Source organism: Phaenicophaeus curvirostris, chromosome 3 (genome assembly GCF_032191515.1).
Source record: "Phaenicophaeus curvirostris isolate KB17595 chromosome 3, BPBGC_Pcur_1.0, whole genome shotgun sequence".
In the NCBI taxonomy this organism is placed as follows: Eukaryota; Metazoa; Chordata; class Aves; order Cuculiformes; family Cuculidae; genus Phaenicophaeus; species Phaenicophaeus curvirostris.
This window is the reverse complement of record NC_091394.1, coordinates 13337072-13355557: the sequence shown is the minus strand read 5'-3', so window position 1 is coordinate 13355557 and position 18486 is coordinate 13337072. Positions and strand designations below refer to the sequence as shown.

Genomic DNA, 18486 nt, shown 5'->3' with positions numbered 1-18486 from the left:
AATTTTCCACTTGAAAATAGCTATTGGTAAAGTCACACAGTACTTTCACATAAGATTAAAGGTTTGACAAGGGTAGTGGGAACAAAGAAATTCCAAATTAAGTCTGCTCCGTATTTAAATCCCTCTTTCCCAGCCCCCTGTTGCACAATAACAAGCTTTCCCAATGCAAGTAGGTTCTTGATATACTTCCAAAAAGAATTCCAGATAGTTGAGAGATGGGATTAAATGGATTAAATAGAATCCTCATTTTTCAGTGAGAAGAAAAGGACTTCGGTTGTAGGCACGTACAAATGTGAACTTAAATTATTTTGGACTAGATTGGTCTTCCAAATAACCTCAGATTGCCTTGCAAATTACTGTGCATGCAGGCATGCACATACAGGGCAGTGGACATGTGGAATAGACTGTCAGTGGGGTAGAAAAGTTGCTAAGAATATAAAACAGAGCAGATTGCTCTGTGGCCAGGTGACCAGTCTGTCTCCTAGTTCAAGACTGGTGTGCCGCACTCAGCAGGACTGGAGCCCTGGGACAGCCTGAGAACCTCTAGTCCACAAGCCTGCTCCTACACTAGTTTTTGGTGAACTCTTCCATTTTGCTACTGTGTTGTGTGGTTGCTAGCTGTTACCTTTTCTTCCTCAGCACAGACACTTGACATGATAAGAAAACCAACATTGTCCTTTTTTTAAACTCTTCTTGTGGACTTATTTTCCTAAGAATTTATAAGGCATCAGCTTTGTAAAAACTACATACAGATTCTCCTTAACTAACTCTTCCTCATAATGAAAACTGATTTCTCTTCAACCCTGCTTATCAGGTCTCGCTTTCATTTTTCTGACCCCTGAGGACAGGAAATAGCACTATGAAGTTCCACGCCAAGGTCTGTCAGCAGCTGATAACTTGATGTGTGGCAGATGCTAATAATTACTGGAGTAATGACTTTTATGTGGGCAGCATGATTCCATAGCAAATCTGTCTTTCGTCTTGGCTATGTCGTAGCATTTTTTCTGAGTCTTTGCCCAGTGAAACTTAGTGGCTGCTTGTTCAAGTGGCAGCAATAGTGTCTTTTTCATGTGTTACTTATTTTTCACCTGTATCCAAAAGACCCATTGTGTTGCTGGAAAGATACAGAAAATTGTCAGGAGTCCCTAAAACTTTTTTGTGGCTTTTTTCCAAGGTTTGCTAATTTGCCTTAACTTATTGTCATTACAAAAAGTCACATCTAAGAGGTTAAGAGTAATGCAACCCAGATCTCTCTTAACGCATCCAGTCTAACTTATATATAAGCAGTGGAGTAATTTTGTATTTTATGCATGTTTTCCCATTAAAAAGAGACTTCTTGCTGTCTTTGATTTCTACATTAATTTGGAAAGCCTGCACTAAGAGTAAAATTTCTTTCACATTTGTTTCAAATTCAAATTAAATCCCTTCACCCCCAAAGAAACAATTTGCAACGGGGGAAAAAAAAAAAAAGAGGTTAGTGACCTTATCATGACTGGATCTCATCCTGATTGAGGGCCAAATCTTTTAGCACTGAAAGGAAGTAAAAACAAGTATTAAGAACTTTATCTGATAGCCACTGTGATAGCACTGTTCTCTTTCCCCTACATGCAAGGAAATGCTACAAAGCAGCCATTTATTCAGGCAGTACAATTCTTATCTCCTTTCACTGAATGGCTTACATAATTATTTTTTTTTTCACGTTAACACTTGAGCCTCTGTCCCTCCCACCTGAGTTTATCCACCTGAGATGTAGGTCTTCAGAGCCTGGTGAATGATTGCTTCCTGGAGAGGAGAAGCAGAAAGAGGTGGGCATACTCCAGCTATGATGCAGCCTGCCTAAAATACCAGTTATCTCCATAGCCCTCTTACTCACTTTTTCTCTGTCTTCACTGACTGTGTAGGGTGATTTTGCTTCCAGCTTAGTGTAACAGATTAGATAATGATTATAGGGTTGCTTTTTTAGGGTTTTTTTGTTTTGGATTTGTTTTTTTTTTAACTGTAGATAGACCAGCTACAGCAAAGGGAAAAGGAGTAGACTTCATACAAAATGAAAGTTGGCTGCTTAGCAAGAGGGGTCCTTAAGTGCTTGCCTAATATGCATGTCTTTGAAAATCTGGCCTTGAGGAAAATATTGGTGCACTACACACAGCTTGTGCAAAACTTAGAAAATGTTCAGAATGTGTTTGGGAGATTAATAACATTGTAATTTTCCTCACCCTCTGTTTTTTTTTTCCTCCTCTTCCCCCCCCAGCTCTAAAATGGTCTACTAGGGACTCGTCAGGTTGTGTGTTAGATAATTGAGTTGTTATGCCAACAGGCTGTGCTGAAAGGTGTTACATAGTGATTTCTTTTTCATCCCACTGTTCTTTGATCTCCTACTATAAAGCAGAAGATCTAGCAGTGGAAACTTTTGAAGATGATAGATGAATTTTACTAATCCACTTTTCATAATCCTTATGAAAATGTCTGACCTTATCAGTCAGAAAAGATTTAATAGCTGTTGTCTCTAGAAAGTCTCATTATCAGAATTGCAAACTATAGAATTATGGTTATGAAATATTTTACTAACATGTTTTGAAATGTTGTTCTAAATGCTTTAGAATAAATGAATAAAGATGCTTCTTTGTTAGCTATGCTTTGTTGTGTTTTCTCACTAAATAGCAGAACTTACTTGCAAGAGAGCACAGTACAGTGGTGAATATTTGCTGTCCTTGTTTGTTTGTTTTAATTATCCTGCTTTAATTTCATATTATTGGAATTCTCTGAAATAGTCAACCCAAATATGCTAATTCCAAACATTATGTGGTGGTGAAACGAATGTTAAAAGTCTTGGTTTAGAAAATGTAAAGCATTGTAGCTGATGAAACAATGTGATAGTAAGCAGTGTGTAGAATACTGCTTTGCAGGTTTGGGGACAATAAAATGTGGCATTTCCTAGGAAAGATGTGCTTGTCCCTGGATGTAATTCACACTTATATCATTCAAATGAAGTCAGTAAAGTTACTGCAGTTGCCTAGGATTTTGTCCAGCAAAATCTTGCCCAATATATTTTTTATTTTTTTTTTAATTGAGCTCCCTGCGTCTCTGGAAAACCCTGCTTACAGTAAATTGCAGTAATGTTTAGGATTATAAAAAATATTCACCAGGTCTGATTATATTTTATCTCTTTTCTTTAAAATAGCTTTGGGCCAGATAATGCTCTATGTCGATGGCATGAATGGAGTAATTAATCATAATGAAACCATCCAATGGCTGTACACGCTTATTGGGTCAAAGGTAAGACACTCTCCAGAATTCTCATTTTACATCTTTTTGGTGTTCTTTAGATGCATTTTATTTGTACTACATGTGCATTTAGGGTATAAATAGACTGCATGTTAGGTTCCAAATGAGTACGTAGCACTGTACATAGAAACCATGGCACACTGAACCATTATTTCTTTCCTAGAGCTTTTATACTCTTTTGTACTCCTGGAATGTAGTCTTAACAGAAAAGATACCAAAGATGTCCTCGTTACTGTATGTGCTGCCATTACAGTTGACCATGAAGAAGAATTTTTACTCTAGGAGTTCCCAAGTCAATCTTTGGAACCACGTTCTAGGGTTTTTCGTTCCACATTTCTACAGTTTCACCATTCTACACTGCTCAGCTTTGCTTAGCCCTGAAGGAGCACAGTTCAGAGTGACTTTCTTCTTTATAACAAAATAAAACACTATAGGGTAGAGTAGAGTAGTTCAGTTGGAATGGACCTGCAATGATCGTCTAGTCCAACTGCCTGAACAATTCAGATTTGACTGAGAGTTAAAACTTGCTAGGATATTACCCAAATGCCTGTTAAACACTGACAGCCTGTTGCAGTGTTTGACCACCTTCTCAGTAAAGAAATGTTTCCTAATGTCTAGTCCTCTTGTGCCTGAAGAGCCCTAAAAGACAAATTCTGGCACCTGCCTACAGGGAATTCTTCATTGTTCCTTGCATACAAGGAGGCAAAAGGTGAATGCCAGAATATATGATGCTTGGATTGGTCTTCTCCAGTGAAGTGATTTATATAGAGCAAAACTCACTCCTGAGGCGATCTTTGATGAAAGTTGAAAAGGAAGCAGAACATAGATTTTGCTGGAGCACCATATTGAAGGGTCATAGGGTAGATAAGGCCACAAATACATCGTTCTGTACTCTGTTGGCTCTCCAGCTTTAGGAAGTTTGTTAAGGCCTGCAGGAAATACTGCTGCTCTTGCCATGTAGGCCTGCTTGGGATAGATCTGTATGACACAACGCCTGGAACAGGGCCTGTTAGCTATTTTTAACAAATCAAAAGCTGCCGTAATTGGGGGAGTTGAAACCATAGTAAGAATTGCTAGGAAATTTCCAGGAACTTTTCTGCAAGTGAACGAGTTGCAGAAAGTTGATGTTGGATATTGTAGTGACACAGAGGTGATGCTGCTCTCCTGCTTTCCCCTGATAGCTTTCGTAACACAAGGAGAAAAGATTTTCAGTGTCCCAGAGGCCATTATCTACCTACCACAGATTTTTTTCTTCACTGTACAAACTTCACTGCTGCAGAGGTTATCAAGTAAAAGAACAGATACTGCAATATTGAAAGAACTGATATATTTTGAGTTGGCATACTTAAATTGATACATAAAACTGTGATAATTAAGCCTGTCAAATCTCAAGCTTACAGGATGTAGTTCATGCTAGGAAGAAGTTAAGGAGAAACTTTCTCTTCATCTAAACTCTTCCACTGATGGCTGGGTGTAAATGCTGGGCAGTTTGTTCTCTTGAAACAAGGAATATTAGACATGGTTGGAAAAAGTTATGCCAGATGAGAGAGAGTTGGTTTGCTTGGTATGGTCCTTCATTTTCTATGGAACAGATGAAAAAGGCAAGCAAAGAAAGGAAAACAATATTACCGTGTCTGTGATTATTTTAATTTTCTAATGCACCTAATGGGAGTGGGATGGAGGAGAAACATGACTGTATTACTACCCTGCAAATTAAAATCCATCTAGATTTTCTTGACCAGAGTATTTCAGCTCCTGGATCCTTAAGCTCTTTCTTTCTTCCTCCCCCATCGCCGGCCAGAATGATTATCTCCACGTCCTGGCTCAGCCCCTGCAGCTGAGGAATGCAGGCAATGTGCTTTGAATAGTTTGGTTTCAGGTAGCATCAAAGTTGCTTTTTCATTATTCTTTGGCTGTCTTGGAACATATCTAAGTCCCTGTCTGTGTGCCAGAAGTTAACCGAAGGTATGGCAGGCTTACTGTCAGTGTGGTGGGACAGCTGCTTTGTGTACTTAGAGGTGGTTTTGACTTCCTCTGAAAACTGAACCCCTGGAATTTGCAATGCACCTTCTGTCTACTTTGCAGCCCTGCTATGCTGGTGCCTTCTCCACTGCAAAAGCAGGGAAAAATACCTTAACACTGCAGAACAAAAAAAGAATAGCAAAATTCCCGATTAAGTCTCGGGACAAATACCTGTAATAGAATGCAGGAGGAATAGAGTCATGCAGCTGACACAGCTGTGACACATGGTTTCTTGCCTTCTCAAAAGCTCTGACCAGGTTTAATATACTCAGCAATGCAGGTGGTTGAATCTTTTCCACTGTTTTGTTGGGGGGCGGGGTTTGGTCAAATTCTATAAGGGTTTTGACCCTTTACTGTTACTTGTTCTGCTCTGTTTCCCTAGAGCTGCTGGCTCTGTGGCCCTTGATCACATCGAGTTGTGTATTATTGCATATGCGTGTCCACTGCAGGACACGCGTTTGGCTGGGGACCTTAGGGTCTGTCACACTCAGGGCTGCAACAGCTATACTTTTGGCACCCAGCTTCAAGTTCACTTCAGGCACTTGGAGATACATCTGCATGGGGATAGGGAAAGGGGATAGGAAATAAAATTTGAAATTAATGAGAAAGAAGGACTATAAGCAATTTACTGAAAGCCTGTCTTGGTTGTTCTCATTGTATTCCATTCTTTTGGTAGTTCTGCTACAGTTTTACCCCTCTAAGCATTGATAGATGCTTATACAGATAGATGATCAGGAGTTGCTGAAAATTTTAGCACCATGTTCTAAATTTGTTCTGAACAAAGTTACTAGAGAGGTGAATAAAACTCCAGCAGTGTCACTGAGCTAGTGCTTTTGTCCTACACTGGATAAGAGGCATCACTGGTGTCACAGTAAGGAACTGACAAGTGGGAAGAAAGTCTTTGATAATTTATTTTTTAGTGGGGAGAAAGAGGCTCCTGTTTCTAATTGCTGTTATATAGGTGTTAGACTGGAAATTTGAAGTTAGCAGTACTGTTCTTCTGCCACGTTATTTAAAGACAAGAGTATTATCAGCAAATCTCATGCTCTTATGGTCATTGCAAGAGACATCCAACCATGTGCAACCAGGCCAATGTGTGCCAGGTTATCTGTAGGCTGCTTTCCAATCATCAGTGGCTGATAAATCCCTGGCATGAAACATTAACAGAATAATCCCAATTTCTATGAACCTTACTACTATTTCATCATTAGTTTTATAGGCAGCAATTCATGAGTCTTTCCATGTTTAGCAAAGCATTCAAGTATGTACTTAATTATAGGCGTATGGTTACATGCTGTTGGCTTCAAGGGGAACTTTAATACATAACTGAGGTCAGCAGTGTACTGCAATAAGAGGGTTAAAGAAGGCTATAGCAGGGCCATGGCTCTGACCATCTTATATAAACTAGAAGTTGTGTAAATAGGGAATATCTGTATCAATGAAATTTTTTTAGCATTCATTGGTAGCATGGAACATTCATGCAGGACAGATTGCTTTTTAAAAGACAAAACTAGGAGTCAATATATATATGGTAACAGTGCTTTCAGAATTGCTCCTTCATTTTTACTTTTTTTTTCATAAGTGGCTAAACTAACCTGTTGCCTTAACTTACTATGTGCCATAACACACGTGATTCATCCTCACAGCATCAGGGAAATGATGTTTCACCACTTTCTCGGTGTTTCTTCTAGCTGTATGTTGCTGTTGTTGAAACTGGAATTAAATTTTTGCATTGTATTCCAAGTTAAATTTAGGTTGGTTTTATAGGGACTTCAGGCATTTATTGATGCTGGCAACTGTCTCCCTGAAGCCCTGTGGAGCTCCTTGTTGGATCACGTGTAGGTAGAGTCTCGGTTTGATGGTGATAGAGAGGGCTGTTGGAAAATTTCTGTTACCCATAACAACAGACACTAGGTTGAAGACATATATGCACTAAGCCATATGAAGTCCTTATAATGTTTTCTTCATCTATTAGCATATATGAGGTAATATATCTACCTATCTATCTTTCAAATGCATTTCTATTCCCTCTGATCTGGCAATAGAAAGTGTACAATACCATATCCGTGCCTTACCCTCTGCAGGGGTAGCTACTGAGTGTTTACAAAAAGCACATTTCTGTACTTTCTGAACAAAAAAAACCCTCCAGGTGTTTATATTGTCTGCTAGAGAAGAAAAGGTTCCTTTGCATCACAATCCCACAGGCTTTTGCCACCCCACCTCTAACTTCAAACGCACATCTAAGGCATGAAGTGGTCCAAAACCCAAGTCTAGTTTCACCTTTTCTTTCCCTTCATTTCTGACTGCTACTGATGATGATTATTTTTTCCCATTTGATGATCCAGGCTGTTCTAATTTCCCCCAGGGGAACTAAAGCCTCTTTTGGCATTGTTTTCAGTGGAAAGTAATCCATTTTCAAAGTGGTGCTGGGTAACCTCAGAAGACTAGATGGAATGCTAGGCCCAGGCTGATACAGCGAAGTTGATTAAAGATTCCTATCTCACATCTTGCTTTAATTTTTTTTTCTCCTTTTCTTCTGTCTAGATCCTAAATTGCAAGTTTAAATACAAACTTTAACTAGCAAGTTGTTCCCTGTACCTTGTGTGAATCTTTTCTTCCACTGTTATTAAAATGATGACTTTTTGAATGTTTTGAGTGTAATTCAATCCAAAAGAAGAAAAAAAAATCTATTTCAAAGAAAAAGGGGGGGAAAAAAGGAAACCAAAACAAGAAAAACTCACTATATTCGAACAGAACGTGGTTGTAGTGGGTGATTTTATTGATTTCAAAAGGAAAGTCTAGTACTCCTGCTTTTCCTGCACAGAGCCAGTGACATATAAAGACATGCACATGGTTGGTAAGTCATTTCATGAGAACTGAGAGAAACAGTATTCTTGGTCATAAAATAGCACTAAGATTGATTTTACAAGTGGATGATTTAAGATATGTGGAGGTAAATACTAAGTTTTAGAACTTATTTTTAAATCAGTCTCCATTTTACAAGTCATGTATGAATGTGCTCAACTGAAGTCATAAGCAGAGCAGAGAATACTATACAACTTGAATTTGTGCTTTTGTTTTCCCCAGGAAGTTTTTCACTGAATCTTATGCAAATAGATGTTAAAGTGGCTCTACAGATATATATTAAAACTGGTTTATGGTCATGAAGAAAGTGCTACAAATATAAGGATCTTAACAGATATGAATAAGAAGACTAAATGGCAGTGGAACCAAAGCCCATTGAAATAAATCACCAGTAATACTTTCTTATTGAGAGTCTTGGAAATAGGATGTATTTGCATCTCATTAATTTTTCTAGCAATATATTTTGCAAATCGTTGTGTATATGAATGACCTATTCCAAGTTAACATTGCCTGGATTGGGAAAATGAATGTGCATAGTAATATACCTGATCTTTGTGAGCAGGACATTATGCTGTAGAATTGTCCTGCAGTTTATTTTTATGTGTTTGGAAGATGATCAAGTAAAGCTGGACAGCTAAAAGAATTAAATATTCAGGGAAAACTACACGGCTTGGGGATCTACTGTGATTAATATCACATGTTGTCTTCTTCCCAATCTGCTGCCCTGATTGCTAATAAACTGTCTTGCAGCCTCTGACAAATGACACCCTAACTACAGCTAACACACAAGCTATATAGATTGCTCCATCTCAGAGTGACAACTCAGATGAGCCTGTGGTTTTGTTCTATTTTCAGCTCTAGGTAGAAGTGTCAGTTAGGTGTCAATCTCACAAGCTTTCACACTCCTTTGCTTCCTCAAAGGTTTCATAGCAAAGCTAAGATCACCCCTCAAGCTATAAAACCATTGCATTCTCATTTATGGGGTGCCCTGTGCTCCAGACGTTGAGCATGGTGAACAGGTACCACTGCTTTGAGTTTAGTGAAACTGGATGTTCATGTCAATTTAGCAGCCAGCTCTTGAGTTTATTCTGCTATGCCTGTGGCCATTGAACTATTGTTATGAAAACGGTTGAGTGATGGAGAAACAAAACTCTGGATCTATAGGGACTTAACTTTCCTACTTCCTGCCTCTCAAGGGCTTGAGCCAACACTCATGCAGGTCAGCAGAGAGCTTCCCTATGTCTTTCACTCAGAAGCTGTAATGGCACCATTGCATGAACTGAGTTTATTTTGAATTGTATTTAATTAGTGTTTTGAAGGTAAGGATTGGAATGTTGCACTAAACTGGGAATAGGTAATGTCAGCCAGTGCAGACATCAGTAGGTGCTTGTTTTGGTCTGTCCAACTCATCAGACTGCAATGAGTCCTGCTTTTCTTTACCAACCTTATTTGTAGGTGCATTTCAAACTCATTCCATCAAATGTCAGTTTGTAGTAGTCCAGTTCTGCAGCAATAACTACTCCTGTAGCTCCAGCTGTTGCATTCATTTTCGAGTATTTTGAAGGGATGAGTACACATTTTTCTGTGTTCATAATCAGCTCTTGTAGATTAAGGTGATGCTAGAAAACACACACAGTTCCCCACATCATGTCAGGGATCTGATTTCATCTTATTTGAAATGGAGAATGAGAAAATGTAATGACTAACTGCCGACAGTGTGGTAAATGTTCAGGCCCAACTTTTCACTCAGTCTCATCTACTCAAATATGTATAAAAGCAATGTCCCGTTAGAGATTTCCAGAAAATACCATGCAGGTGTACAAGTTTCTTCTTGTAAAGGAAAGGTGTGAAGGAAGACAAAAAATAAAAATTTTTAAAAAAATTGTTATACTAGAATTAGGTAAGGGATAAAACTGAAAAAATCCTGAAAATCAGTGCTAGCTTTTAGAGTTATCTTTTCTATCATGCCACAGTGGTTCACTCTCTGTTATGGCTAACATTTGTGAGCAAATTATTGTGCTTCAGGCTATTGCTATTTTCTATTAGCTACCACTGTTTTCTAACAAACATTATGTTCAGCGTTTCTGTGAAAGTGAAAGGTTCAGTTGAGATGTTTGTCTGTATTGAGGGAGGAGACTAAAGAAAATGGAGCCTACTTGTCTTTCCAGCATGCTTGAAGCCACTAGTGTGAAAGGTCCCTGAATGTAAAATAATTTATCTGCACGAGAAAAACAGCAGACTTTCAACCATAAGTTGTCAGGTGGAAGAGAGTGAAGAAATGTGAAAGAGTTGCTCCAAGGATAAAAAGCAACTGGTTATAATTCAAGTTTGAAGTAGACACCTGATATTTTTATGCATCTCTGAACACAGAAATCTACTTGGCCAATATAAAATACATTGCTGTCGTTATGCAAAAGCTTTTGGGGTAGCTATGTTATCATTTTGCAGGGCAGAAATATCATTAGTCTAAAGTCAGGAGTTTAGTAAGCTGCGTTTTAAGGAGATATACTGTCTTTTAAAATTAAAATAAGCAGTTATGTCTGAATGTTTCATGGAAGTCCTGCTTCATGAACACAGATGCATAATGCTTCAATTTGTAGGGCTGCCTGTTTTCTGGTCTCTGTTGCTCTTAGGTGATACAGGAATGTCTTTCTTCTGGCAGTAGTTGTGGTGCTTACTGGGGGCATGTGGGCTATGAGAAAGTTTTAATGAAGAGCAGAAAAAGCTCTTCTGGTGCAAAACCAGTTGTTTGAAATGTCACCAAACTCAAATTTGTCAGCTTGGACCTTTAGCAAAAGTGAACCGTTGCAGAGTTTTTACTTTATTGAATAGTTGAAATAAGTGTATGTGAAACGTTCAGGTAATCCTTCGAAATGAAGTACTTCCTCTGAACTTCCCCATTTTTATTTTTTTTTATTATAACCATTTTTCTTTGATCTGGTCCATTCAGTCATGTTTGTGTCCAATTACATCATGTCTTCAGCACTGTCGCAGCACTAGAACGTGGACTGCGCAGTTAAGTGCGTCTTCATGCAGACTCCTCTAGGTGGCCTAAGTGTAAGACTTCTTCATGGGAAGTCACTTGGCAATCCTTCCTCTCCCCTGAGCCCTGTTCTCCAAGAGTACTACTTTCTGCTGCCAAACTTAACAGCCTCCGACATTGGAAGAAGATTTTGGATGCAATTATCAGTCTCGAATGACCTCGTGCACTGTCAACATGGCTGTATGTTAAACTAGCTATTCTGCCAGTCTATCAGATAGCATAGAATCACAGAATCATATAATAGTTTGGGTTGGAAGGGACCTTAAAGATCATCTAGTTCCAACTCCCCTGCCATGGGCAGAGACATCCCGCTAGACCAGAATGCCCAAGGTCCCATCCAGGCTGTCCCTGGACACCTCTAGGGATGGGGCAGCCACAGCTTCCCTGGGCAACCTGTGCCGGTGCCTCACCACCCTCATTGTGAAGAAATTATTCCTTATGTCTAGCCTAAATCTGTCCCTCTCCAGTTTATACCCATCGCCCCTAGTCCTATCACTACAAGCCTTTGTAAACAGCCCCTCCCCAGTTTTCTTGTAGCCCCATTCAGGTACTGGAAGGTCACTATAAGGTCTCCTCGGAGCCTTCTCTTCTCCAGGCTGAACAATCCCAACTCTCTCAGCCTGTCCTTGTATGGGAGGTGCTCCAGCCCTCTGATCAACTTTGTAGCCCTTCTCTGGACCTGTTCCAACAGTTCCATATCTTTCCTATGTTCAGGATTCGAAGGATAAGACTGATTCTGGTTTGTACTTATACACTCATCTATGATTTTGTATCAAAAATCAAAGTCCTAGGCTTATATCAGGAGCAAATATGTTTTGTTCTGTGTTCTTGTATCCCCACGAGCTCTCCTTCCTCGTTTCAGCAAGCTACTGGGCGAGCGCTCATAGTTCCCTCCAGGTGTGATCAGCAGATGTATTACACTTTTGTGCAATGAGGCTTTGAATTATGGGGAGTGAAGCCTATGTATGTGTCACATCTGGTACATGAGACAGATCAGTATGAAAAGTAAGAAAGCAGACCACAGTGAATGTGTATGTTTCCAGAAAGTGCTGAGTAACAGTACCTCACCTGTATTTATTTCCAAATTATTATATGGTTCCTTTTTACCTGGCACACTGAAGCCAGTATAAGAAACAAACCTGGCATCCAGATCTCCTGAGGCTTAATTAGGTGTTACGAGTTTTAGACAAAGCTTTTGGTTGTTCTGCCAGCTGAAAGCCCGGGAGGGAGGTGATGAGCAGTGGAGGGTGGTGGGGTGGTGCTGAGATGACTCCTGCAATTTTGTAGGAAGAAAGGAGATGGTCAACCCTTTTAATTCTTCAGAGTGCATTAATGTTCTGGGGTTTTATGACTCTTAAAGGGCATTGCAGTTAGTTTTGACTTATTCCCTCAGATATGAAGAGTGGAGGTAGTCTTTCGTTGTATTCACGAAGCTCTGGGCTTACCTTCCATATTTAGCCCAATACTCTACAATATTAGAGTATTACATACATACATAGTATTACATACAAGCATATTTTAATTAATTTATAGGATATAGGTAGGGTACTTATGTTAATCACTTCATTTTTATCACTGTTTATAGTAAACTTTTGAAGACTCTGACTTTGTACCAAGTTGCTTCTTCCTCTTACCTCTTTTTTGATGATTATCAAATTTTTATTAAAGATTTTTGAGAAAAACTGCATTGTTGGTGTGGATCCTTTTTATAGAATTTTGCAGAAATGGAAGTACAGATTATAAGGAAAGCACAGCATGAATAACACTATCTGTTCAAATGTTTGGCTGTGCAAGGATCTCATACTTCACTGTGTGCTCTGTGTCTGCTGTGAGACGTGTAGGAGCCATCTTTTTCTTAGAGCTGTGCTGCTTAATCTTCTCTCTAGGTTCAGTTGTTTGGGTTTTTTTCTGAATGTCCTATCTTTTTGGAAACTTCTTGAGACAGAAACTAAATTAGTCAATACAGTATTGTCTTCATTTTTCTTCTTAAATTCATCATCGTTTTCTTCTTAAATTAATCTCTGTCCTGATTGCCATATATATAGTGCAGTAGTGGAATCTTTCCTGCAGGAAAGAAGGTGGTTGCTAACATTTTATGCAGTGTCATGTAAACTAGATCCAAGACAGTTTAACCAACACAGCAGTTAATATAGCAATGTTTTGCTTGTAGTTTAGCTTGGAAAAATGACCCAGCTAGGGAGGGAGTCCTTACATGGTGAAACCCAGGCTGAATCTAGCTTCTAGACACATTCTTAAACTAATTTCTAAATCCCTTTGTGCCCTGGTCCCTTATCTGGAAAAAATGGTATTTGGAGTTTAAAGTCTTGGAGGAGGAACATGAGGGAGTGCAAGGACAGATTCTGTGTGCTAAAAGAGATACATAGGTGAAAGTTGAACCTAATACTAATTGTTATCATATATGTCCTTCTGATATCTCTTAAAAATGCTTCTTATTCCTTTATTAGGTATAGTCATTCTTTAAAGCAACAACTACTAGTTGAAGGTACTCAGTAAAGATTATGCTGTATCAAAAAAGATAAATGATAGCTTTATACTCAGCATGTAGTGCACTCTAAGCAACCTTTGAGTTACAAGTAGCTCACATCCCAGATGTTGCCTCACTTGATTATTGCCCTGGACTCATCACGGTTACCTCATAGATTTTATGTTGGTCTCTTCAGTTATTGCATTAGTCCTTCAGAAGGAAGATGTCTGATAAAATGCACAGACTTTGATTACCTTTCATAAGATTAAGATCAAAAGAAAAGTTCTTTGATACATTTTCTTCCTTTTTTTTTCTTTTTCTCCACAGTCCTCCAGTAGTAGTTTATACCATATAAAGCCTTTTCACAATGATTTCCAGCATACCAGCATGTTCTCTAGCTGGCTCCTATAATACACTGAACACTGAAATGAGCCTCATCTGGACATGCTGTGTTCTCTCTTTCCATATTCTGATCCTCTTTGGTCACAGCAATCAAACCAGGAGTTCTGATGCTCCCTGGTTTGCCTCACTCTATCTCTCTACTATTTGCCTTTTTGAAGACTACGATAATGAAAAACAAGAATGTGGTGTTCAATATAAAAAATACTCTTAATACCTTAGCCAACATGGAATTTTTATAGTTTGGTCCCTTTTGTTTTTTTATTTCGACTTAGTAAAAGACTCAGAACTGTAGCAAATGTATGCTTTTCATTTTTTTCCCCCCCAGCAGTGTGTAGCTGTTTCCTTCTTTACTAAGAAAATGAAAGTATCCTCTTCAGAAACCATTTTTCTCCACTGCAGTTAAAATTTCATCGTGTGCTTGTCTAAGCACCTTATTCTTATAATTTTGGAGGGAAATGCAGCCCTCTGCTAACTTGCAGTTTGAATGCTTCCCTAGTCAAGCTTTGCATATGACAGCCTTAATTGCACAATGTAAATTGGAAAAGTAAAATGGAACAAGAGACCTCCATGGGTATTAATCTATGGGATTACCTAAAAATATTTAATCCTATGTGGGTTAAGTTTCTTGTTCAGTCTGTTTACCTTTAAATAGAGAGAGCAGGATTCCACTTCTTTTTTTTTTTCTCCTCTGCAGTGCTCTTTGCTCAGGTTGCTGCTTGTTTTTGTCTTCCTCACTGCAGTCTAGCTTCCCCCGTGTAAATGCTCTCCTTGTACTTGATGTCTGTTGGGGCACTCTTCCATGCACAGGGGGACTGTGGAGCCCTCTGTAGTAAGGATCATGTGTGGCATTAAGGGGAAAGGCATGATAGACCACCTGAAAATAGGTTTGCTTTCATATTTGTACTGCCTAGTGATTTACTCACACAGATGTCTGTACTAGCTGTGTATCCGACAGCGACATTTGTGCTGAACTTGCATATAGAGTCATGGTATAACTCAACTTACATCGCTAGCCTGCATGGAGTCCTTTCTTGTTTCCTTGTCATCCCCTTCTGATGTGGGGATGCAATGTGAATGCCCAGGTTCAGTTTCTGACAGTGGGATATCTATATTCAGAACACAGCATTGGACAAAAAATGTCAATTCACTAAGCAGAAATTGCAGTACATGTCAAAGAGGGTAGCCTTGCCATTTACTAGGGTGGGGGTTGTATAGCAACAGCAGGTTTTCAGAGGGAGTCCCATGGCGTTGGGCTATGGGACAGGATCTGAAACCTGAGCACAAGATTTTCCTTACATCATCACCTGATGTAATGATACTGCAATTGCACATCTGGAGGCTTGTTTTGTTTTTCTTCCCTTTTGCTCAGAGGGGTGGGATGGGATTATTCATCATCTTTGGCTAAACCGACAGGAAGTTATGTGGAACAGATGGGCATCACTAGACTGCCTTTACCTACAAGTCATTAGCACAACACATTTTGACAGGTCTGAGTAGTTCACTTGCAGTCTGCATCAGTTATGATACTATGGCTGTTAAAGCACGATAGCATCCTGACATTTCAGTTATTCGTTAGTTCCAGAACAAAAATTAAGCCAAAAAAAAAAAACATCCTTCCCATTACCTCTCCTTTCAGAGGGTTGCCTTCTTTAGTTTTTGCAGTAGATTGTTTTTCCTTATGGAAGTAAGTTGCAGTTTGAGACAGAAAAAGGGAGATGTTTCACTCGTTGGAGCTTCAGGAGGTTTTACCTTTCCTTTGAAACTATGCTAAAAATTTGTGTGTCTGAATTAATTTTAAATCCTGATTTGTGAATAATAGTAGTTTGCTTAAATGTCTTCTAGCTTTAGAGCCAAAGGAAAATGAAAATTCAGAAATCTTTAGAGCAGATATGAATTGTTCCTGCCTCCATCTGAGATTTTTGCTTTCTGCATGAGTATGGATGCATGCAGTATGACTACTCTGGAGAAGTGCAGTATCAGTGGTGTCCACCGCATGCTTAAACCATATAAAGAACAAGAAAGGAGACCAAACAGAACACATCTTGTGCAACTAAGATGCAGAAAACACTGCGGCTGTTCTCTTATAGAAGGAATAAGGTATCAGTGAGAGGAAAAAAAAAAAAAAAAGGCAAGCTGCCCTTTCTGCCTTAGAAAAGCCATCTCATAGCACCACCTAGCAGACACAGATGGATATGAATAAACAGACTGGAGCAAAACGCTACTGGGAAAATGACATGTTAAGCAGCAGTCTATACTTCCAAGCAGCTGTTCCACCTAATACTTAGCACAGGTTATTGGTATGAACCAAGTTATGCTGTCCTTCCCTCATGCAGCTCTTACACTTTAGCATCTGATAGTCATAGCCTGGTAAGAGCATATTTGATTAAACACATCTTCAGTTTTGGGGGGGTTGTGCATCTTGGCCCCATGTATTATTTAATGCACCTAGCTTAATTGAAGTGACAGCATTCTCAATTATCATACAATTTGTTTATGTTCTTGACTGCATTAGTCAAGGTGCCAGGGGGAAATCACCCAGCAGACTGTTAAGGAATACTGCCAGCGCACAGATTTCAAAGAGCATGTTCAATGCAGCCTGGTCCTTCCCCACAGCTGGGGAAGAGATGGTAGAAAATAGTTAAGCAGCAGCTGCTGGCTGCCTCAGTTTTTGAAAGGAATTGTTGCACTTTTGCTTTTGGGCCGCAAAGGTGAAGTATTTATTTGTGAAACTAGCAGATTTCAGCCTATGTTCTTTACTTTGTTACTTGATTGATCTTGCTTTTATCTGTACCTTAAATTGCCTTTTAGCCTTCACCCTGCCATCCTAAACAGGTGGGTATGAAAGGCTCTAGCAATTCCCACTTGTGGGAGGCTGTCTAGGAGCTCAAAGGAAGTAGTCAGCGCTGCAATTAAAGAGGTGATTTCAGAGGACAAGTTGTTGTTAGTTATAGTGAACTAGAGCAGCACTGGTCTTCCGGTGAATTGTACTGTGGGTGCATGAGTTGGAAACAACATGAGTCAGAAATAGGAAGGAGTTGTAGGACTTTGTACTTGCATAGATTTTTAGTTCAGCATTATGCATGTAGACAGATCTGCTTTACTACTCAGTGGCAGTACAGAGAGATCTCTGGCAGCAAGATTGAAATCTAGTCCCTTCCAGCTTCTGAGATCTTATTTTCCTGGTTAAAGCAGGTGCCAACTATCAAAACTTTTAGCAGTGGAAAAGCATTATCATCATCATCACAATCATCATCCAATAATTACACAATATATATATATCCATATATATGGACACCTAAAATATTCTTAATACTCTTTCAGATATTGTGAGACATTTTACTTTTATGAAAGGAACTGTGCATGTGTAGTACTTTGGAAAAATAGAAAAAATACCTTTTTTCCTGGCATTTCTGTAATAGCTGTGGTAATATCTTTCATTGCCTTCACACTATAGCTCCATGATACTTCTCATCTCTTTTATGGAACTATTAAGATCTTTAAGTTAGTGTTCCTTGTGAAGTGTTGTGAGAGTGTATGAAGAAACATTTTCTAAAAGCAGGAAAAAGTAACACTAAAAGCAAGAGTGTGGCATGATTTTAGTATTCTCAATAAACTCACCTCTTCAAAAATTGTACTCTACTGAGTTGAAAAGGTCATACCTCAATTACATTTGCTTTTGACTAAATCCATAGGAACCATTCCTGTCAGACATTACACAGCTACCACAGTGCATTTCTGTTGAGCTTTCTGGAATACAAAGGATCAAGTTCTGCAGCAGTTTATTTTGCTGTTTTTGTGAACTGCTGGCCTTCATTATGGTATCGCTGTATTTATTGATTTTGCCTGCACTTACTCTTGACTTCAGAAGAAAGTGGAAGCAATCTGTCGTGGTTACTTCAGGAAAAAGAAAAGCTTGGGGGTTTTTTTTCTTCTCTTTCTCCCTCTTTCCATCTGTACTGCTCCCAAAGAACTGAAACAACAGACCAGAATTGATCTATGATGCAAGTCAAATCACTGCTGATTATGATCTCATGCTTCTGTGGGTTCAGCTCTTTGAATGACCATGGCAATTACTTGACTGAAAACTATACTAGTCCCAGATGATGAATAATTTTCAAATACTACATTTCAAATACTACATCTCAAATACATTTCATTCTGACAGTAATGGAACTGAAATGCATGTTAAATAATAATAATGTCACAGTAGAGGCACATCTGACTGTGCAGTGGCTCGATCAAATGTGTTTAGTTCCCAGGTCAGAGTCAGGCACTGAGAAGGGTCAAATGAAGAGAAATCCAGACTCTGCTGCTCTGCTAGCTTCTCCGCTATCCTGGTTACCACTGCTGCAAACCTACCTGTAGCTTGGTAGCTACAGCCTCT

General features: G+C 39.1%; 1 protein-coding gene across 11 annotated transcripts in view; it reads left to right on the top strand.

Annotated features, from left to right (window-relative positions):
* The window catches only part of FHOD3 (formin homology 2 domain containing 3), a 388584-nt gene that overhangs the window by 223012 nt on the left and 147086 nt on the right, over nt 1-18486 (top strand). For all 11 annotated transcript variants that reach the window (XM_069853399.1, XM_069853402.1, XM_069853398.1 and 8 more), the window contains exon 6: nt 3182-3276. In XM_069853399.1, the coding sequence (XP_069709500.1) occupies nt 3182-3276 (95 nt within the window). The remainder of the gene's footprint in view (nt 1-3181; nt 3277-18486) is intronic.